Source organism: Carcharodon carcharias, chromosome 10 (genome assembly GCF_017639515.1).
Source record: "Carcharodon carcharias isolate sCarCar2 chromosome 10, sCarCar2.pri, whole genome shotgun sequence".
Lineage (NCBI taxonomy): Eukaryota > Metazoa > Chordata > Chondrichthyes > Lamniformes > Lamnidae > Carcharodon > Carcharodon carcharias.
In genome coordinates, this window is record NC_054476.1 from 87,421,304 (window position 1) to 87,447,223 (window position 25,920).

Consider the following 25,920-nt stretch of genomic DNA (forward strand, 5'->3'; position numbering starts at 1 on the left):
AGACTCTGGCTCACACAGACACATAATCCTGCTCACACAGAGACACACTCTGGAGTCACTGGCTCTCGCCCATAGAGTCACACTCTCGCACACTCAAACATGCTCTCACTCACACAGAAACACACTCTCGCTCACACAGAAACAGAGTCTTGCTCACACAGACACACACTCTCTTTCACACAGTCACAGACGCTTCATCACAGAGGCGCACACTCTCGCCCACACAGTCACAATCTCGCCCACTCAAACATGCTCTCGCTCACACAGACATACACTCTCGCTCACACAGATACAGACTCCCACTCACACAGACACACACTCTCGCTCACACAGACAGACTGTCATTCACAAGGACACACACTCTCGATCACAGAGGCACAGACACTCGTCCACACAGTCACACTGTCGCATAATCGAACATGCTCTCGCACACACAGACACACACTCTCGCTCACACATACACACAGTCTCGCTCACACATAAACAGTCTGTCATTCGCAAGGACACACACTCTCACTCATACACACAGTTTCACACTCTCGATCACAGAGGCACAGACACTCGCCCACACAGTCACACTGTTGTACACTCAAACATGCTTTCGCTCACAGACACACACTCTCGCTCACAAACTCACAGACTCTCATTCGCACATACACACACTCTCACTCACACAGACACTGACTCTCGCTCGCACAGACACATGCTCTCACTCACAAGGAAACAGACTGTCATTCACAAGGACACACTCTCAAACAGAAACACACTCTCGCTCACACAGACACACACTCTCAGTCACACAGATGCAATTCCGCTCGCTCAAACATGCTCTCGCTCACACAGACACACACTCTTACTCACTCATACACCCTCTGGCTCACACAGGCATACTCTCTCACTCACTCATACACACTCTGGCTCACACAGACACATAATCTTGCTCAGATAGACACAGACTGTCGCTCACACAGACACACACTCTCGATCACAGAGGGACAGACACTCGCCCACACACACTGTCGCACACTCAAACATGCTATCGCTCACACAGTCACACACTCTTGCTCACACAGACACCGACTCTCACTCACACAGACACACACTCTCGCTCACGCAGACACAGACTCTCGCTCACACAGACACACACTCTCACTCACAAAGAAACAGACTGTCATGCATAAGGACACAAACTCACTCTCAAACAGACACAAACTATCGCTCACACAGACACACACTCTCACTCACACAGACGCAATTTCGCTCGCTCAAACATGCTCTCGCTCACACAGACACACACTCGTACTCACTCATACACACTCTGGCTCACACAGACACACTCTCTCACTCACTCATACACACTCTGGCTCACACAGACACATAATCTTGCTCTCACAGACACACACTCTCGCTCACACAGTCACAGACTCTCGTTCATACAGACAAAGACTGTCGCTCAAACAGACACACACTCTCGCTCACACAGACACACATTCTCACTCACACAGACACACACTCTCACTCACTCATACACACACTTGGTCACAAAGACACATAATCTTGCTCTCACAGACACACACTCTCGCTCACACAGTCACAGACACTCGTTCATACAAAGACTGTCGCTCAGACAGACACACACTCTCGCCCACACAGTCACACACTCGCAAACTCAAACATGATCTCGCTCACACAGACATACACTCTCGCTCACAGTCACAGACTGTCGCTCAGACAGACACAGACTCTCGCTCACACAGACACACACTCTCGCTCACACAGACACAGACTCTCGATCACAGAGGCACAGACTCTCATTCACACAGACGCTCTCTCACTCGCTCAAACATGCTCTCGCTCACACAGACACACACTCTTACTCACACATACACCCTCTGGCTCACACAGACACACACTCTCGCTCACTCATACACAATCTGGCTCACACAGACACATAATCTTGCACACACAGACACACACTATCGCTCACACAGTCACAGACTCTCGTTCATACAGACAAAGACTGTCACTCAGACAGACACACACTCTCACTCACACAGACACAGATTCTCGCTCACACTGACACAGAATCTCGCTCACACAGACACACACTATCGCTCACACAGTCACAGACTCTCGTTCATACAGACAAAGACTGTCACTCAGACAGACACACACTCTCACTCACACAGACACAGATTCTCGCTCACACTGACACAGAATCTCGCTCACACAGACACACACTCTTACTCACTCATACACCCTCTGGCTCACACGGACACACACTCTCGCTCACTCATACACACTCTGGCTCACACAGACACATAATCTTGCTCACACAAACACACACTCTCGCTCACACAGTCACAGACTCTCGTTCATGCAGACAAAGACTGTCGCTCAGACAGACTCAGACTCTCGCTCACACAGACACAGACTCTCGTTAATACACACAAAGACTGTCGCTAAGACAGACACACACTCTCGCTCACACAGACACACACTCTTGCTCCCACAGACACAGACTCTCGATCACAGAGGCACACACTCTCGCCGACACAGTCACACACTCTCACACTCAAACATGATCTCGCTCACACAGACATACACTCTCACTCACAGTCACAGACTGTCGCTCAGACAGACACAGACTCTCGCTCACACAGACACATACTCTCGATCACAGAGGCACAGACTCTCATTCACACAGACGCACTCTCGCTCGCTCAAACATGCTCTCGCTCACACAGACACAGACTCTTACTCACACATACACCCTCTGGCTCACACAGACACACACTCTCGCTCACTCATACACAATCTGGCTCATACAGACACATAATCTTGCACACACAGACACACACTATCGCTCACACAGTCACAGACTCTCGTTCATACAGACAAAGACTGTCACTCATACAGACACACACTCTCGCTCACACAGACACAGATTCTCGCTCACACCTACACAGACTCTCGCTCACACAGACACACACTCTTACTCACTCATACACCCTCTGGCTCACACGGACACACACTCTTGCTCACTTATACACACTCTGGCTCACACTGACACATAATCTTGCTCACACAAACACACACTCTCGCTCACACAGTCACAGACTCTCGTTCATGCAGACAAAGACTGTCGCTCAGACACACACAGACTCTCGCTCACACAGAAACCAACTCTCAGTCACACTGGCACAGACTCGTTCACATAGGCACAGACTCTCTCTCAAACAGATACACCCTCTCACTCACACAGTCTCAGACTCTCGTTCACACATTGACTGTCGCCCTCACAGACACACACTCTCGCTCACACAGACACACAGTCTCACTCGCACAGATACATACGCTCACTCACAGACACCGACTCTCGCTCACACAAAGAGTGTCATTCACACAGACACACACACTTGCTCACACAGTCACAGACAGTCGCTCAGACAAACACAAACTCTCGCTCACAAAGACACACATTCTCGCTCACACAGACACAGACTCTCAATCACACTGATACATACTCTCACTCACACAGACACAGACTCTCACTCACACTGAAACAGACTCTTGCTCACGCAGACACCGACTCTCGCTCACACTGACACACACTCTCGCTCACACAGACACAGTCTCTCGATCACACTGATACATACTCTCGCTCACACAGACACACACCCTCGCTCACACAGACACAGTCTCTCGATCACCGAGGCACACACTCTCGCCCACACAGTCACACGGTCGCACACTCAAACATGCTCTCGCTCACACAGACACACACTCTCGCTCACACAGTCACAGACTGTCGCTCAGACAGAAACAAACTCTTGCTCACAAAGACACACACTCTCGCTCACACAGACACAGACTCTCAATCACAGAGGCACAGACTCTCACTCACACAGACGCACTCTCGCTCGCTCAAACATGCTCTCGCTCACACAGACACACACTCTTACTCACACATACACCCTCTGGCTCACACAGACACACACTCTCGCTCACTCATACAGACTCTGGCTCACACAGACACATAATCTTGCTCACACAGACACACACTCTCGCTCACGCAGTCACAGACTTTCGTTCATACAGACAAAGACTGTCGCTCAGACAGACACACACTCTCACTCACACAGACGCACTATCGCTCGCTCAAACATGCTCTCGCTCACACAGGCACAAACTCTTACTCACTCATACACCCTCTGGCTCACACAGACACACACTCTCCTTCACTCATAAACAATCTGGCTCACACAGACACATAATCTTGCTCACACAGACACACACTCTCGCTCACACTTTCACAGACTCTCAGACACACATTCACAGTCTCGCTCACACAGACACACAATCTCACTCCCACAGATACACACTCTCACTCACACAGACTCAGACTCTCGTTCACTCCAAGACTGTTGCACTCACAGACACACACTCTCGCTCACACAGACACACACTCTCGCTCACACAGACACATAGTGTCACTTGCGCAGATACATACGCTCACTCACAGACACAGACTCTCGCTCACACAAAGACTGGCATTCACACAGACACACACTCTTGCTCACTTAGACACGTACTCTTGCTCACTTAGACACACACTCTCGCTCACACAGATCAAAAATCTCGCTCACACTGATACGCAATCTCGCTCACGAAGACAAACACTCTTCTCACACTGAAACAGACTCTTGCTCACACAGACACACACTCTCGCTCACACAGACACACAGTCTCGCCCACACAGTCACACTCTCGCACACTCAAACATGCTCTCGCTCACACAGACACACACTCCCGCTCACAGATACAGACTCTCAGTCAGACAGAAACAGACTCTTGCTCACAAAGATACACACTCTAGCTCACATAGAAACAGATTGTTATTCACAAGGACACACACTCACGCTCAAACAGACACCCTCTGTCTCACACAGACACACACTCTCGCTCACTCATACACACTCTGGTTCTTTCAGACACACACTCTCGCTCACTCATACACACTCTGGGTCACACAGACACACACTCTCGCTCACACAGATACAGATTGTCACTCACACAGACACACACTCTCGCCTACACAGAAACAGACTGTCATTCACAAGGACACACACTCACGCTCAAACAGACACGCTCTCGCTCACACAGACACATACTCTCACTCACACAACTGCACTCTCGCTCGCTCAAACATGCTCTCGCTCACAAAGTCAAACACAATTACTCACTCATACACAGTCTGGCTCACGCAGACACACACTCTCGCTCATTCATACAAACTCTGGCTCACACAGACACATAATCTTGCTCACAAAGACACACACTCTCGCTCACACAGTCACAGACTCTCGTTCATACAGACAAAGACTCTTGCTCAGTCAGACACAGACTCTTGCTCACACAGACACAGACTCCCAGTCACAAAGGCACAGTCTCGCTCACACAGACACACGCTCTCACTCACACAGAAACAGACTGTCATTCACAAGGACACACACTCACTCTCAAACAGACATGCTCTCGCTCACACAGACACATACTCTCACTCACACAGACGCACTCTTGCTCGCTCAAACATGCTCTCTCTCACACAGACACACTCTTACTCACTCATACACCCTCTGGCTCACACAGACACACACTCTCGCTCACTCATACACACTCTGTCTCACACCGACACATAATCTTGCTCACACAGACAAACACTCTCGCTCGCACAGACACACACTCTCGCTCACACAGAAACAGACTGTCATTCACATAGACACACACTCTCGCTCACACAGACTCACACTGTTGATCACAGCGGCACAGACACTCGCACACACAGTCACACTGTCGCACACTCAAACATGCTCTCGATCACACAGACACTCACTATCGCTCACACACACACAGACTCTCGCTCACACAGACACAGACTCTCACTCACACAGACACACACTCTCGCTCACACAGACACTGACTCTCGCTCACACAGACACACACTCTCGCTCACACAGAAACAGACTGTCATTCACAAGGACACACACTCTCACTCAGACACACACAGACTCACACTCTCGATCACAGAGGCACAGCCACTCGCCCACACAGTCACACTGTCGCACACTCAAACATGCTTTCGCTCACACAGACAAACACTCTCGCTCACACACTCACAGACTCTCATTCGCACAGACACACACTCTCGCTCACACAGACACAGACTCTCGCTCACACAGACACATGCTCTCTCTCACACAGAAACAGACTGTCATTCACATGGACACACGGTCACTCTCAAACAGACACACACTCTCGCTCACACAGACACACACTCTCACTCACACAGACGCACTCTCGCTCGCTCAAACATGCTCTCGCTCACACAGACTCACACTCTTACTCACTCGTACACCCTCTGGCTCACACAGACACACATCTCGCTCATTCATACACACTCTGGCTCACACAGACACATAATCTTGCTCACACAGACACACACTCTGGAGTCACAGGCTCTCGCCCATAGAGTCACACTCTCGCACACTCAAACATGCTCTCACTCACACAGAAACACACTCTCGCTCACACAGAAACAGACTCTTGCTCACACAGACACACACTCTCGCTCACACAGTCACAGACGCTTCATCACAGAGGCGCACACTCTCACCCACACAGTCACACTCTCGCCCACTCAAACATTCTCTCGCTCACACAGACACACACTCTCGCTCACACAGAAACAGACTCCCACTCACACAGACACACACACTCGCTCACACAGAAACAGACTGTCATTCAAAAGGACACACACTCTCGATCACACAGACACACACTCTCGATCACAGAGGCACAGACACTCGCCCAAACAGTCACACTGTCGCACACTCGAACATGCTCTCACACACACAGATACAGACTCTCGCTCACACAGACACAGACTCTCACTCACACAGACACACACTCTCACTCACACAGACACACGCTCTCGCTCACACAGAAACAGACTGTCATTCATAAGGACACACACTCACTCTCAAACAGACACACACTCTCGCTCACACAGACACACACTCTCACTCACACAGAAGCACTCTGGCTCACACAGACACATAATCTTGCTCACACAGACACACGGCTCACAAAGTCACAGACTCTCGTTCATACAAACAAAGATTGTCGCTCAGACAGATACAGACTCTCGCCCACACAGACACACAATCTTGATCACAGAGGGACAGACACTCGCCCACACAGTCACACTGTCGCACACTCAAACGTGCTATCGCTCACACAGTCACACACTCTCGCTCACAGAGACACAGACTCTCACTCACACAGATACACTCTCTCACTCACACAGACACAGACTCTCGCTCACACAGACACACACTCTCGCTCACAAAGAAAAAGACTGTCATTCATAAGGACACAAACTCACTCTCAAACTGACACACACTATCGCTCACACAGACACACACTCTCACTCAAACAGACGCACCCTCGCTCACTCAAACATGCTCTTGCTCACACGGACACACACTCGTACTCACTCATACACCCTCTGGCTCACACAGACACACTCTCTCACTCACTCATACACACTCTGGCTCACACAGACACATAATCTTGCTCACACAGACACACACTCTCGCTCACACAGTCACAGACTCTCGTTCATACAGACAAAGACTGTCGCTCAGAGAGACACAGACTCTCGCTAACACAGACACACATTCTCACTCACACAGACACACACTCTCGCTCACACAGAAACAGACTGTCATTCACAAGGACACACACTCACGCTCAAACAGACATGCTCTCGCTCACACAGACACACACTCTCACTCACACAGACGCACTCTTTTGTGCTCAAACATGCTCTCGCTCACACAGACACACACTCTTACTCACTCATACACCCTCTGGCTCACACAGACACACACTCTGGCTCACTCATACACACTGGCTCACACAGACACATAATCTTGCTCACACAGACACACACTCTCGCTCACACAGTCACAGACTCTCGTTCATACAGACAAAGACTGTCGCTCAGACAGACACAGACTCTCGCTCACACAGATACAAACTCTCAGTCACACAGGCACAGTATCGGTCACACAGACACAGTCTCACTCACACAGACACACACTCTCGCTCACACAGAAACAGACTGTCATTCACAAGGACACCCACTCACTCTCAAACAGACACGCTCTCGCTCACACAGACACACACTCTCACTCACACAGATGCACTCTTTTGTGCTCAAACATGCTCTCGCTCACACAGACACACACTCTCACTCAAACAGACGCACCCTCGCTCGCTCAAACATGCTCTCGCTCACACGGACACACACTCGTACTCACTCATACACCCTCTGGCTCACACAGACACACTCTCTCACTCACTCATACACACTCTGGCTCACACAGACACATAATCTTGCTCACACAGACACACACTCTCGCTCACACAGTCACAGACTCTCGTTCATACAGACAAAGACTGTCGCTCAGAGAGACACAGACTCTCGCTAACACAGACACACATTCTCACTCACACAGACACACAATCGCGCTCACACAACAACAGACTCTCGATCACAGAGGCACACACTCTCGCCCACAGAGTCACATGCTCGCACACTCAAACATGCTCTCGCTCACACAGACACACACTCTCGCTCACACAGTCACAGACTGTCGCTCAGACAGACACAGACTCTCGCTCACAAAGACACACACTCTCACTCACACAGACACAGACTCTCACTCACACAGACACACACTCTCGCTCACACAGAAACAGACTGTCATTCACAAGGACACACACTCACGCTCAAACAGACACGCTCTTGCTCACACAGACACACACTCTCACTCACACAGACGCACTCTTTTGTGCTCAAACATGCTCTCGCTCACACAGACACACACTCTTACTCACTCATACACCCTCTGACTCAAACAGACACACACTCTCGCTCACTCATACACACTGGCTCACACAGACACATAATCTTGCTCACACAGACACACACTCTCGCTCACAGTCACAGACTCTCGTTCATACAGACAAAGACTGTCGCTCAGACAGACACAGACTCTCGCTCACACCGACACACACTCTCGCTGACACACACACTCTCGCTCACACAGACAGAGACTCTCGCTCACACAGACACTCACTCTCACTCACACAGACGCACTCTCGCTCGCTCAAACATGCCCTCGCTCACACAGACACAGACTCTCACTCACACAGACACACACTCTCACTCACACAGAAAGACTGTCATTCACAAGGACACACACTCACGTTCAAACAGACACGCTCTTGCTCACACAGACACATACTCTCACTCATACAGTCGCACTCTCGCTTGCTCAAACATACTCTGGCTCACAAGACACACACTCTTACTCACTCATACACCCTCTGGCTCACACAGACACACACTCTCACTCACTCATACACACTCTGGCTCACACAGACACACATTTCTCCTTCACACATTCACAAACTCTTGTTCATACAGACAAAGACTGTCGCTCAGACAGACACAGACTCTCGCTCACACAGATACAAACTCTCAGTCACACAGGCACAGTATCGGTCACACAGACACAGTCTCACTCACACAGATACACACTCTCACTCACACAGACTCAGACTCTCGCTCACACAAAGACTGTCACTCTCACAGACACACACGCTCGCTCACACAGACAAATACTCTCGCTCACACAGAAACAGACTGTTGTTCACAAGGACACACACTCATGCTCAAACAGACACGCTCTCGCTCACACAGACACATACTCTCACTCACACAGTCGCACTCTCGCTTGCTCAAACATACTCTGGCTCACAAAACGCACACTCTTACTCACTCATACACCCTCTGGCTCACACAGACACACACTCTCGCTCACTCATACACACTCCGGCTCACACAGACACATCATCTTGCTCACACAGACACACACTCTCGCTCACACATTCACAGACTCTCGTTCATACAGACAAAGACTGTCGCTCAGACAGACACACACTCTCGCTCACACAGACACAGATTCTCGCTCACGCCAACACAGACTCTCGCTCACACAGACAGACACTCTTACTCACACATGCACCCTCTGGCTTACACAGATACACACTCTCGCTCGCTCATACAGACTCTGGCTCACACAGACACATAATCTTGCTCACACAGACACACACTCTCGCTCACACAGTCACAGACTCTCGTTCATGCAGACAAAGACTGTCGCTCAGACAGACACAGACTCTCGCTCACACCGACACACACTCTCGCTGTCACACACACTCTCGCTCACACAGACAGAGACTCTCGCTCACACATACTCAGACTCTCACTCACACAGACACACACTCTCACTCACACAGAAACAGACTGTCATTCACAAGGTCACACACTCACGCTCAAACAGACACGCTCTCGCTCACACAGACACATACTCTCACTCACACAGTCGCACTCTCGCTTGCTCAAACATACTCTGGCTCACAAGACACACACTCTTACTCACTCATACACCCTCTGGCTGACACAGACACACACTCTCGCTCAATCATACAAAGTCTGGCTCACACAGACACATAATCTTGCTCACACAGACACAGACTCTCACTCACACAGACACACACTCTCGCTCACACAGAAACAGACTGTCATTCACAAGGACACACACTCACGCTCAAACAGACATGCTCTCGCTCACACAGACACACACTCTCACTCACACAGACGCACTCTTTTGTGCTCAAACATGCTCTCGCTCACACAGACACACACTCTTACTCACTCATACACCCTCTGGCTCACACAGACACACACTCTGGCTCACTCATACACACTGGCTCACACAGACACATAATCTTGCTCACACAGACACACACTCTCGCTCACACAGTCACAGACTCTCGTTCATACAGACAAAGACTGTCGCTCAGACAGACACAGACTCTCGCTCACACAGATACAAACTCTCAGTCACACAGGCACAGTATCGGTCACACAGACACAGTCTCACTCACACAGACACACACTCTCGCTCACACAGAAACAGACTGTCATTCACAAGGACACCCACTCACTCTCAAACAGACACGCTCTCGCTCACACAGACACACACTCTCACTCACACAGATGCACTCTTTTGTGCTCAAACATGCTCTCGCTCACACAGACACACACTCTTACTCACTCATACACCCTCTGGCTCAAACAGACACACACTCTCGCTCACTCATACACACTGGCTCACACAGACACATAATCTTGCTCACACAGACACACACTCTCGCTCACACAGTCACAGACTCTCGTTCATACAGACAAAGACTGTCGCTCAGACAGACACAGACTCTCGCTCACACCGACACACACTCTCGCTGACACACACACTCTCGCTCACACAGACAGAGACTCTCGCTCACACAGACACTCACTCTCACTCACACAGATGCACTCTCGCTCGCTCAAACATGCTCTCGCTCACACAGACACAGACTCTCACTCACACAGACACACACTCTCACTCACACAGAAACAGACTGTCGTTCACAAGGACACACACTCACGCTCAAACAGACACGCTCTTGCTCACACAGACACATACTCTCACTCACACAGTCGCACTCTCGCTTGCTCAGACATACTCTGGCTCACAAGACACACTCTCTTACTGACTCATACACCCTCTGGCTCACACAGACACACACTCTCACTCACTCATACACACTCCGGCTCACACAGACACATAATCTTGCTCACACAGACACACACTCTCGCTCACACATTCACAAACTCTTGTTCATACAGACAAAGACTTTCGCTCAGACAGACACAGACTCTCGCTCACACAGACACAGACTCTCAGTCACACAGGCACAGTCTCGCTCACACAGACACACTCTCACTCACGCAGATACACACTCTCACTCACACAGACTCAGACTCTCGTTCACACAAAGACTGTCGCTCTCACAGACACACACTCTCGCTCACACAGACACACACTCTCGCTCACACAGACACACAATCTCACTCACACAGATACATACGCTTACTCACAGACATAGACTCTAGCTCACACAGACTGTCATTCACACAGACACACACTCTTGCTCACTTTGACACAGACTCTTGCTCACTTAGACTCACACTCTCACTCACACAGATACACACTCTCGCTCACACTGATACAGACTCTCGCTCACACAGACATAGACTCTCACTCACACAGAAACAGACTCTTGCTCACACAGACACAGACTCTCACTCACACAGATATACACTCTAGCCCACACTGAAACAGACTGTCATTCACAAGGACACACACTCACGCTCAAACAGACACGCTCTCGCTCACACAGACACACACTTTCACTCACACAGACGCACTCTCGCTCACTCAAACATGCTCTCGCTCACACAGTCTCACTCTTACTCACTCATACACACTCTGGCTCACACAGAAACATAATCTTGCTCACACAGACACACACTCTCGCTCACACAGTCACAGACTCTCGTTCATACAGACAACGACTGTCACTCAGACAGACACAGACTCTCGCTCACGCAGACACAGACTCTCAATCATACAGGCACAGTCTCGCTCACACAGACACACACTCTCGCTCACACAAAGACTGTCATTCACACAGATACACGCTCTCACTCATACAGACATACTCTCTCGCTCACTCAGACACAGACTCTCACTCACACAGACACACTCGTTCACAGACATACACCCTCACAGACACACACATAATCACACACACACACTCACACAGAATGTGACGATCACACAGACACACTCGCTCACACAAACAGATATCTCCAATCCCTAACAACTCTCTGAGAGGAGCAATTCCTCCTCATCTCCATTTTAAATGGGAGACCCCTTATTCTGAAACTGTGATCCCCTAGTTCTAGATTCCCCCATGAGGGGAAACATCATCTCAGCATCTTCACTATCAAGCTCCCTCAGAGTCTTCTTTCAATACGATCACCTCTCATTCCTCTCAACTCCTATGAGAATTGGCCCAACCTGGTCAACCTTTCCTCCTAAGGACAAGAGAGTGTTAATTCCGGAGGCATTGGCCATAATTTTCTGGGTTTCCATTGACTCAGGGTGCTGCCAGTAGCCTGGAGAATTGCAGATGCCCTTGTTACATCCTTGTTCAGGAAAGGATGTAAAAATAAGCCCAGCGACTATAGCCAGTCAGTTTAACTCTGGTGGTGGGGAAGACTCTAGAAATTATAATTTGGGCGAAATTAATAGTCACTTGGGCAAATGTGGGTTAATTCATTCAGTAGTAACATAGGTACGAAATTAGCTGAGTGAATCATCCCCTTGCAGTAAACGCCCACATTCCCTTTGCCTTCCTAATCACTTGCTCTGAACATATTGGAGAGAGTGCAGAAGAGGTTTACGAGAATGGTTCCAGGGATAAGACACTTTAGTTATGAGGAAAGATTGGAGAAGTTGGGACTGTTTTCCTTGGAGAGGAGAAGGCTGAGAGGGGACTTGGTAGAAGTTTTCAAAATCATGAGGGTCTGGACAGAGTAGCTAGGAAGAAACTGTTGCCGCTCATAAACGGGTCGAGAACCAGAGGAGTTTTCAAGTTTTTTGCAAAAGAAGCAAATGCGAGGCGAGAAAAAACTTATACACACAGTGATTAGTTAGGGTTTGGAATGCACTGCCTGGAAGTGTGGTGGAGGCAGGTTTAATTGAGGCACTCAAGAGGCCATTGGATGATTATCCAAATACAAACAATGTGCAGGGTTACAGGGAAAAGGCAGGAGATTGGCACTAAATTAAAATGTTCAGAGAGTTGGTGCAGACATGATGGGCCAAACGCCTCCTTCTACATTGTAACAATTATGTGATTCTGTGATTCTGTGAAAGGTAACTTTTTGTGATTCATGTACAAGGACAGCTGCATCCCTCTGTACATCCTGACAGCTGCATATTTTTCAACATTATACTTCGTCTGCTGAATTTTTTGCCCACTTATTTAACCTGTCTATCTCCCTTTGCACTTTGTATCCTCTTCACAACTTGCCTTCCTCCCTATCTATTTTATCGTCGATGTATTTGGCTACAATGCAGTTGGTCTTTTCATCCAAGTCATTCATGTAGATGGTAAATAGTTGAGGCCTCAGCGCTGATCCCTGTGACACTCCACTAGTTACAGTTTCCCAACTTGAAAATGACCCAAACATTTATGCTCAGGCACACATTCACAAAAAAGCCGTGTATGCAGATATATAAAAACACACACCCTCACTCACACACACACACTCACAGATATACACAGATAAACAGACACATATACATACAGACAGGCACACACACATGTAGACACACACATGCACACACACACAGGTAGACAGACAGACACACACAGAGAAACACATAGATAGACATACATACATGTAGACAGACAGACACACAAACACACACACACATACAGATAGACAGACAGACACACACACACACACACACACACACACAGGTAGATCACAGGCACACACACACACCCACACACGCTAGGCTAGTGTTATTTTCCCTGGAGCAGAGGAGATTGAGGGGGGCCATGGTTGAGGTGTATAAAATTATGAGGTGCATAGATAGGGTAGACAGGAAGGAACTTTTCCCCTTGGTGGAGGGATCAATAACCAGGGGGCATAGATTAAGGTAAGGGGCAGGAGGTTTAGAGGGGATGTGAGGAAGAATTTTTTTACCCAGAGGATGGTGGGAATCTGGAACTCACTGCTTAAAAGGGTGGTAGAAGCAGAAACCCTCATAACATTTAAGAAGTATTTGGATGTGCATTTGCAATGTCATGGCGGACAAGGCTATGGGCTTAGTGCTGGAAAATGGGATTAGAGTAGTTAGGTAGTTGTTTGGTGCATATTTGATGGGCCAAAGGGCCTTTTTCTGTGCTCTAGACCTCTATGGCTCTATGACTCTATGACACACATACACAGACTCACAGCTGCACACAGGTAGACAGACAGACAAGACACACACACACATAGACAGACACACACATGTAGACACACACATAGGTAGACAGACAGAAACACACACATACAGGCAGACACACACACACATACAGATAGACAGACACACACACAGGTGCACACGGGTAGACAGGCACACGCGCACAAACATACATGCACACATGCACACACACACACACACACGCACACACAAACACAGACATGTTGCTGGCCCATTGAGAAGGGAGTATCGCTGAATCTGATTCTAGAGAATGAGGTCAGTCAAATGGAGCAAATGTCATTTGGAGAACCTTTAGCAAATCATAATCGTTGTATCATAAGGTTTAGATTAGCTTTGGAAAAGAACAAGGAGCAAGCTGGAGTAAAAATACATAAGTGAAGGAGAGCTATTTTCACTTGGCTGTGAATGGATCTGGCCAAGGTAAATTAGAATTAAATATCAACAGGCGAACTGTAATGGAACAATGGGCTGCCATGAAGGAGGAGATGGCTTATGTACAGTCAGAGTAGATTCCCACCAAGGGGAAAGGTAGGGCAAACAAACCCAGAGGTCCCTGGATGATGAATGAGGTAGAGAGTAAAGTGAAGCACAAAAAGGGTGTATATGACAGATGTCAGGTTGATAATACATGTGAAAGCCAAATATAAAAAGTTCAGAAGGGAAGTGAAAATGATAATACGAGGGTCAAAGAGAGAGTATGAGAAGAAACTGGCAGCTAGCATAACAGAAATCCAGAGGTTGTCTTTGTTCCAATCCAGAAAACCATTTGACATATATACACACTCACACGCACTCTCGCAAACACACACTCAAACATACTCACTCAAGCATACACAGTCACACACACTCACACAAACACACACTCAAACATACACACTCACAGAAGCAAACAAACAAATATACTCACATTCACAAAACACACGCACTTGAATAAACACACTCAGACACACACAAACACAACACTCAAACAAACACCCACAGACACTAACACAAACACACATTCAAACATACAGGCACTCAGAAACACACACTTAAACAAATATACTCATAGACACTCACACACACACACACACACACACACACACTTTCGCTCACACAGACACTCATGCTACATAGACACAGGCTCACACTCACTTGGGCTCACACTCACTCACTCAGACTCTCACTCATACACTCAGACACACTCTCGGTCACAGACTCACACTCACTCATTGAGACATACAATTGCTCACTTTGACTCTCACTCGCTCACTCAGTCACACTTGCTCACTCAGACTCTCACTCAGACACACACTTGCTCACTTAGACTCACACTCACTCACAGGCTCACACTCGCTCACTGAGCATACACCTGCTCACTTAGACTCACACTTGTTCACTCAGTCACACTCATTGACTCAGACTCACACTTGCTCACTCACACTCGCACACTCAGACACACTCTTACTCACTCAGACGCACATTCGCTGACAGACTCACTCACTCAGACTCACGCCTACTCAGACTCACACTCACTCACTCAGACTAATACTCACTCACTCAGACTCTCACTTGCTCACAGACCCACACTCGCTCACTCAGACTCACACTCAGTCACTCAGACTCACGCTCACTCACTCAGACATTCACTCACTCAGACAAATACTCGCTCACTCAGACTCTCACTTGCTCACAGAAACACACTCGTTCACTCAGACTCTCAGTCGCTCACAGACACATACTTGCTCACTCAGACTCACACTCGGTCACTGAGACTCATGCTCACTCAGACTCACACTCAGTCACAGACACACACCTGCTCACTCAGATGCACACTTGCTCAGTCAGCCTCACACTCGGTCACTGAGACTCACGCTCACTCGCTCAGACTCACACTCGCTCACTCAGACTCTCACTCGCTCACTCAGACACCCTCTGGCTTACAGACTCACACTCGCTCTTTGAGACATACAATTGCTCACTTTGACTCTCACTTGCTCACTCAGTCACACTCGCTCACTCAGACTCTCACTCACTCACTCAGACACACTCGCTCACTCAGACACACACTTGCTCACAGACTCACACTCGCTCACTCAGTCACAATCATTGGGTCAGACTCACACTTGTTCACTCACACTCGCTCACTCAGACATACTCTCGCTCACTCAATCTCACATTCGCTGACAGATTCACTCACTCAGACTTACGCTCACTCAGACTCACACTCGCTCACTCAGACAAGAACTCGCTCACTCAGACTCTCACTTGCTCACAGACCCACACTCGCTCTCTCAGACTCACACTCAGTCACTCAGATTCAGGCTCACTCACTCAGACACACACTCACTCAGACACACACTCGGTCACTCAGACACACGCTTGCTCAATCAGACTCTCAATCGCTCACAGATTCACACTTGCTCAATCAGGCTCACACTCGGTCACTCAGACTCATACTGGCTCCCTCAGACACACACTTGCTCACTCAGACTCACACCCAGTCACTGAGACTCACGCTCACTCACTCAGACTCACACTCGCTCACTCAAGCTCTCACTCACTCACAGACACACACTCGCTCACTCAGGCTGTCACTCACTCACAGACTCACATTCATTCACAGACTCTCACTTGCTCGCGGAATCACACTCGCTCATTGAGGCATACACTTGCTCACTCAGACCCACACTTGTTCACTCAGACTCACACTCATTCACTCAGACTCACACTCATTCACTTAGACTCACACTTGCTCATTCAGACTCACACTTGCTCACTTGGACTCACACTCGCTCACTCAAATTCACACTCGCTCACAGACTCACACTCTGTCATTGAGACATGCTCACTCAGACTCACACTTGCTCACTCAGGCTTACACTCACATAGACTCACACTCGCTCACTCTGACTTGCTCACTCAGCCTCACACTTGCTCACTCAGACTCACACTTGCTCATTCAGAATCGGTCACTCAGGCTCTCACTTGCTCACTCAGACTTGCTCACTCAGACTCACACTCGCTCAGACTCGCTCACTCAGATGCACACTTGCTCACTCAGAAACACACTTGCTCACTCTGACTCGCTCACTCAGACTCACACTTGCTCACTCAGATTCTCACTCGCTCAAAGACTCATACTCTCTGTCAGGCTCACATTCAGTCACTCAGACTCACACTCGGTCACTCAGACTCACATTCACTCGTTCAGACACACACTTGCAAACTCAGACTCTCACTCGCTCACAGACTCATACTCGCTCACTGAGACATGCACTTGCTCACTTAGTCTCGCACTCACTCACTCCCACTCACACTCACTCACTCAGACTCACACTCATTCACTCAAACTCACTCACTCAGACTCACACTCGGTCACTCAGACTCACACTCACTCAGACGCACACTCACTCACTCAGACTCACACTCACTCACTCAGACTCACTCTCATTCACTCAGACTCACACTCACTCACTTAGACTTACACTCGCTCACTCAGCAAAAACTCACTCACTCAGACTCACACTCATTCACTCAGACTCGCTCACTCAGACTCACACTCACTCACTCAGACTCACACTCACTCAGACTCATACTTGCTCTCTCAGATTCACACTCATTCACTCATACTCACTCACTCAGACTCACACTCGGTCACTCAGACTCACACTCACTCAGACGCACACTCGCTCACTCAGACTGTCACTCGCTCACAGACTCATATTTGCTCACTGAGATGTACACTTGCTCACTTAGTCTCACACTTGCTCACTCAGACTCACTCATTCACTCAGACTCACTCATTCAGACTCACACCCGTTCACTCAGACTCACACTCGGTCACTCAGACTCGGTCACTCAGACTCTCATTCGCTCACTCAGACTCTCACTCACTCACAGACTCACACTCACTCACTCAGACTCACACACTCACTTAGACTCACACTCACTCACTCAGACTCACACTCACTCACTTAGACTCACACTCACTCAGACTCACACTCGCTCACTCAGCAAAACATTCGCTCACTCAGACTCTCACTTGCTCACAGACTCACACCCTCTCAGTCAGGCTCACACTCGGTCACTCAGACTCACACTCACTCACTCAGACTCACACTCACTCACTCAGACTCATACTCATTCACTCAGACTTGCTCACTCAGTCCCACACTCACTCACTCACACTCATTCACTCAGACTCGCTCACTCAGACTCACATTCGCACACTCAGACTCATACTCACTCTCAGACTTACACTCTCTCAGTCAGATTCACACTCAGTCACTCAGACTCACACTCAGTCACTCAGACTCACACTCACTCACTCAGACTCACACTGGCTCACTCAGCAAAACATTTGCTCACTCAGACTCTCACTTGCTCACACACTCACACTCTCTCAGTCAGACTCACACTCACTCAGACACATACTCGCTCACTCAGACTCACATTTGCTCACTCAGACTCACTCTTTCACTCAGACTCACTCACTCAGACTCACACTCACTCAGACTCACACTCACACACTCAGACTCACAATCATTCACTCAGACTCGCTCACTCAGTCTCACACTCACTCAGACACACACTCATTCACTCAGACTCGCTCACTCAGACTCACACTCGCTCACTCAGACTCACACTCACTATCACAGACTCACACTCTCTCAGGCAGATTCACACTCAGTCACTCAGACTCACACTCACTCACTCAGACTCACACTCGCTCACTCAGCAAAACATTCGTTCACTCAGACTCTCACTTGCTCACACACTCGCACTCTCTCAGTCAGACTCACACTCACTCACTCAGACGCATACTCGCTCACTCAGACTCACATTTGCTCACTCAGATTCACTCTTTCACTCAGACTCACTCACTCAGACTCACACCCGCTCACTCTGACTCACATTTGCTCACTCAGACTTGTCACTCAGACTCACACTCGCTTACTGAGGCTCACTCAGACTCACACTCGCTCATTCAGACTCACACACTCACTCATTCAGACTCACACTCAATCAATCAGACACACTCACTCAGACTCACGCTCGCTCACTCACACTCTCACTCACACTCACACTCACACTCACTCACTCAGACTCTCACTCACTCAGACAACCTTTCGCTCACTCAAACTCACACTTGCTCACTCAGACTCACACTTGCTCACTCAGACTCACTCACTCAGACTCACACTCACTCACTCAGACTCAAACTCATTCTCCCAGACTTGCTCACTCAGACTCACACTTGGTCACACAGTCTCACACCCACTCACTCACACTTGCTCACTCAGACTCACACTTGGTCACACAGGCTCACACCCGCTCACTCACACTTGCTCACTCAGACTCACACTTGTTCACTCAGAATCACATTCGCTCATTCAGGCATACTCGCTCACTCAGACTCACACTTGCTCACTCAGACTCACACTCACTCACTCAGACTCACACTCACTCACTCTGACTTGCTCATTCAGACTCACACTTGCTCACTCAGACTCACTCATTCAGCCTCACACTCTCTCACTCAGACTCATTCCCTCACTCGGACAAACTCTCACTCACTCAAACTCACACTTGCTCACTGAAACTCACACTCGCTCACTCAGACTCACTCACTCAGACTCACACTTATTCACTGAGACTCACACTCATTCTCCCAGACTCACTCACTCAGACTCACACTTGGTCACACAGGCTCACACCCGCTCACTCACACTCGCTCACTCACACTCACACTCGTTCACTGAGACTCACACTCACTCACTCTGACTCACACTTACTCACTCAGACTCACACTCGCTCACTCTGACTTGCTTACTCAGACTCATACTTGCTCGCTCAGACTCACTCACTCAGTCTCACACTCTCTCATTCAGACTCACACTCGCTCACTCTGACTTGCTCACTCAGACTCACACTTGCTCACTCAGACTCACTCACTCAGTCTCACACTCTCTCATTCAGACTCACACTCCCTCACTCGGACACACTCTCGCTCATTCAGACTCAATCACTCACACTCACACTCATTCAGACTCTCACTCACTCACTCAGACTTGCTCATTCAGTCTCACACTCTCTCACTCAGACTCACAGTTGCTCAGACATGCCTTCACTCAGACTCTTTGACTTTCAAATTCAGAAGAGACAGAAAGTTTTCTACACTTTAATGATTCCTCCATTTGGCATGTGTTCCTGTGTGTTTTTTTCCAAAGCAGTTTCCTTGGTTCCCTCTCTGTTTCTATTTTTAGCCCCAGAGTCTGTTTATTGAATGGAAAATGACTGCGCTGTTCATCAGATGAACAGATGGCTCCTTTCCGTTTCTCAAAGTGCAGCCAGGCTTTGTGGTAATGCTGTACACTCTTGTATGTTCTTGTACAAGCCAGCTGTACAAACAGCTGTCAAGCCCTGTTTATGTGTGCTTGACAGGATCCATTCATGTCATCAGCGTGTGTCATCTACAGTGTAAGAAGTTCATAGCAGCTGGCATCTCACAGCTGGCCCGATTAGTTGGCAGTACAGGCTGCATGTGGTGTGAGTATCTGCCCCAGTCATGAGTGAGTGCCTGCTCTCGCCTTTCATCAGTGAGAGCTGGTGATGTGGAGAGTTGAATAGCACTGGCATTCCTGCTAATGCTCAGCACTCCTGTCACTGTGTTTCCCATCAGTACACACAGCGCAGACGCTGAACCCATCTCCATAGTAGGCTGAATACTGGCAGCAGTTCCTGCTGCATTGCCTTATCCAAAGCATTGAGTTGCATGCCTCGGTTACCTACAGTAAAAGAATACAGTGTAAAACCACTAGAGATTCATCAGCTCCCAGCAACGTGCCGCCCGTCTCAATTACAGCAGCTGGCACAGCTTACCCCAGACCAGGTGAAGCTTTGAGGATATGGGTGCTGGTTGTCGGAGAGAGTACTCAGAGTATGAGCTACTATCTGAAACGCATGATGGGGAAGAGGCGGGGGGGTGGGGAGTGGGGGGGGCGGGGGTCACAGGGGCCAAGATAGCAAATTAATAAGAATTAAGGCCACGGAGAGATGAGTTGATCACAGTGTTCGGGTCCAGGGCTGAGTTGATCACAGTGTTCAGGCCCAGGGCTGAGTTGATCGCAGTGTTCGGGCCCTGGGCTGGGTTGATCACAATGTTCAGGTCCAGGGCTGAGCTGATCACAGTGTTCAGGTCCAGAGCTGAGTTGATCACAGTGTTCAGGCCCAGGGCTGAGTTGATCACAGTGTTCAGGTCCAAAGCTGAGTTGATCACAGTGTTCAGGTCCAGAGCTGAGTTGATCACAGTGTTCAGGTCCAGGGCTGAGTTCATCGCAGTGTTCAGGTCCAGAGCTGAGTTGATCACAATATTCGGGCCCAGGGCTGAGTTGATCACAGTGTTTGGGCCCAGGGCTGAGTTGATCACAGTGTTTGGATCCAGGGCTGAGTTGATCAGTGTTCGGGTCCAGGGCTGAGTTGATCACAGTGTTTGGGCCCAGGGGTGAGTTGATCACAGTGTTCAGGTCCAGAGCTGAGTTGATCACAGTGTTCAGGCCCAGGGCTGAGTTGATCACAGTGTTCAGGTCCAAAGCTGAGTTGATCACAGTGTTCAGGTCCAAAGCTGAGTTGATCACAGTGTTCAGGTCCAGAGCTGAGTTGATCACAGTGTTCAGGCCCTGGGCTGAGTTGATCACAGTGTTCGGGCCCTGGGCTGAGTTGATTACAGTGTTTGGGCCCAGGGCTGAGTTGATCACAGTGTTCGGGCCCAGCGCTGAGTTGATCACAGTGTTCTGGCCCAGGGCTGAGTTGATCACAGTGTTCGGGCCCAGAGCTGAGTTGATCACAGTGTTCTGGCCCAGGGCTGAGTTGATCACAGTGTTCGGGCCCTGGGCTGGATTGATCACAGTGTTCGGGCCCATGGCTGAGTTGATCACAGTGTTCTCTTAAGGTTAACTTGCAGATTGAGTCGGTAGTTAGGAAGGCAAATGCAATGTTGGCATTTATTTCGAGAGGACTAGAATATAAAAGTAGGGATGTGCTGCTGAGGCTTTATAAGGCTCTGGTCAGACCACATTTAGAATATTGTGAGCAATTTTGGGCCCCGTATCTCAGAGAGGATGTGCTGGCCCTGGAGATGGTCCAGAGGAGGTTCACGAGAAGGATCCCAGGAATGAAAGACTGAACATATGAGGAACATTTGAAGACTCTGCGTCTATACTCGATGGAGTTTAGAAGGCTGAGGGGGTATCTGATTGAAACTTACAGAATACTGAAAGGCCTGGATAGAGTGGACGTGGGGAAGATGGTTCCATTAATAGGAGAGACTAGGACCAGAGGGCACAGCCTCAGAGTAATGGGAAGACCTTTTAGAACAGAGATGAGGAGAAACCTCTTTAGCCAGAGAGTGGTGAATCTATGGAATTCATTGCCACAGAAGGCTGTGGAGGCCTGGTCTTTGAGTGTATTTAAGACTGAGATAGATAGGTTCTTGATTGGTAAGGGGATCAAAGGTTATGGGGAGAAGGCGGGAGAATGGGGTTGAGAAACTTATCAGCCATGATTGCATGGCGGAGCAAACTTGATGGGCCGAATGGCCTAATTTCTGCTCCTATGTCTTATGGTCTTATGTTCGGGCCCAGGGCTGAGTCGATCACGGTGTTCAGGTTGAGTTGAGCCTTAGGAGGCTGGTCTACCTCGCTTCTGGAACCAAGTTATATAACTGAAGTATCTGATGCTAAACCAATCTCTAGGACACAGTGCATGGTATTATTAAATCAATTGTGATGATGGGATAGTGAATTTTTTTGTTTGTTTTCTTCAGTTCTTGTTAGGAGGCCTGATAATTGATGAAAAGAACATTATAACTCTGAAGGATGAGGAATTGGCTTCAACGCGTTCAGCTAAAGTCTTCCACAGCATAGTGAACACTCAAGTCCCAAAGACCCCGTCCACCATTCGGAAAAGGCTCGGTGATCTGCCGCGTTCAAGAGAATCCTTAGAAATGGACACCTTTGAACAACTGGTACTAGCCTCAGTCTATACGGCCCACCGAGCCCTGAGTAGCAGCCCGACTGAGAGGCAGGCTTGGGGAGACCTCTTCTGTCAGCTCGTGGCTGCTGTAACCCATGATCTGTCCAGGAAGGTAGTTATGTGTTAAACCCTCACCGAATTCCTTCAGAAACAGTGACTTCCTCTTTCCATGAATTCAGAATCGAAGTCAGTTATACCTGGAGATGAATCAATGAAAAGAACTTTGCTTTGTCGTATGATGGGATTTCCCAATCCACATGCCCAGGTCTACCAGAATCCTAAAAGAAAAGCAAATACTGCGGATGCTGGAAACCTGAAACAAAAACAGAAAATGCTGGGAAAACCACATCAGGTCTGACAGCATCTGCGGAGAGAAAGACAGAGCTAATGTTTTCAGTCCGTATGACTCTTCTCCAAGAAGAAAGGTCATATGGACTTGAAACGTTAGCTCTGTCGGGGGGAAAGTGCAGGAGCGGGCGCATGCAGGGGCGCCTCCGATCAGCCCCCCAATTGGGGCGCACCACCATTTTATGTGGGCAGGCCAATTAAGGCTATGCGCGGTGCACTCCCTGTGATTCCCTCAGCCGGGTGTGCGCTCTTGCACATGCGCCTGAAATGGTGCACAGATCTCCCTGAGGCTAAGTGCTGCCTCAGGGAGATTGGCTCCAAATGTAAAAATGTTAAAAATGTAAAAATAAAATTTCCCTGACATGTCTCTCATCTGACACTGTCACGTGAGTTGGGACATGTCCATCACTTTTAGTTAAACATTTATTAAATTTTTAAAAACCTACAAGAAACCTCATCCTGCCCGTGGATGAGGTTTCACGCTTTTTCTGAAGCCTGCCAGGGCTCTCGGCCTGCCCGCCAACCTTAAGGTCCATTAACTACTTCAATTAGTTTTTAAATAGCCTCAAAAGGCCGTTGACAGGTCGGTGGGATGACAGCTGATTTGGCTGAGCCCCCACCAGCATGAAAATAGAAATGAGGCGGGGTGACGTCGGGAGTTCCACCAGATGTCATCCCCCGTTATTTTACAGATTGGGCCCACCTCCCGCTCGCTGATCGGGAAAATCCTGCCCTCTGTCTTTCTCTCCACAGATGCTGTCAGATCTTCTGAGTTTTTCCAGCATTTTCTGTTTATTACCAGAATCCTGATGATTTGCTGCTGTCTCTGCATGAAGGCAGACAGTATGGAGCCAGGCAATGCGCTATTCCACCCCAACAGACCAGAGAGTGAATGAGGGCATTTCAAATCTCACACAAATACTTGTAAAATTTTCCAAATACACCAACATGTCATCCATTCTTTGGCCAAGAGTCCTAATTATTTATACTCTCTTGCTTACCACAAAACATGTTCCTCCTTTAAAACGACAATGACAATTGAAAAGCACTTCCTTGATTGGAGAGAGATTTGGGTGCTCCCAAGGACATGAACACCAAAAACTCAGTGAAGGAGTGCCTCTGAGGGAGGTAACATTAACCCCTCGGTGAAGGAGACTCTGAGTGAGGTAATATTAACCCCTCAGTCAGGGAGAGACTCTGGGTGAGGTAACATTAAAACCTCTGTGAGGGAGAGACTCCAAGTGAGGTAGCTTTAAACCCTGAGTGAGGGACAGGCTCTGAGAGAGGTAACAATAAACCCTCAGTGAGGGGGAGTCTCTGATGAGGAAACATTAACCCCTCAGTGAGGGAGAGTCTCTGATGAGGTAACATTAACCCCTGAGTGAGGGAGGGACTCTGAGTGAGGTAAACTTAACACCGCAGTGAGGGACAGTCTCTGAGTGAGGTAACATTAACCCCTCAGTGA

At 48.8% G+C, this 25,920-nt stretch overlaps 1 protein-coding gene across 1 annotated transcript in view; it reads left to right on the top strand.

The window, feature by feature from the left end:
• The window catches only part of LOC121283449 (protein FAM180A), a 315,896-nt gene extending 291,047 nt beyond the window's left edge, over positions 1–24,849 (top strand). The window contains exon 3 of the mRNA XM_041198029.1: positions 23,899–24,849. Coding sequence (XP_041053963.1) covers positions 23,899–24,234 — 336 coding nt within the window. The 3' untranslated portion in view covers positions 24,235–24,849. The remainder of the gene's footprint in view (positions 1–23,898) is intronic.
• The last annotated feature ends 1,071 nt before the right edge of the window (positions 24,850–25,920 follow it).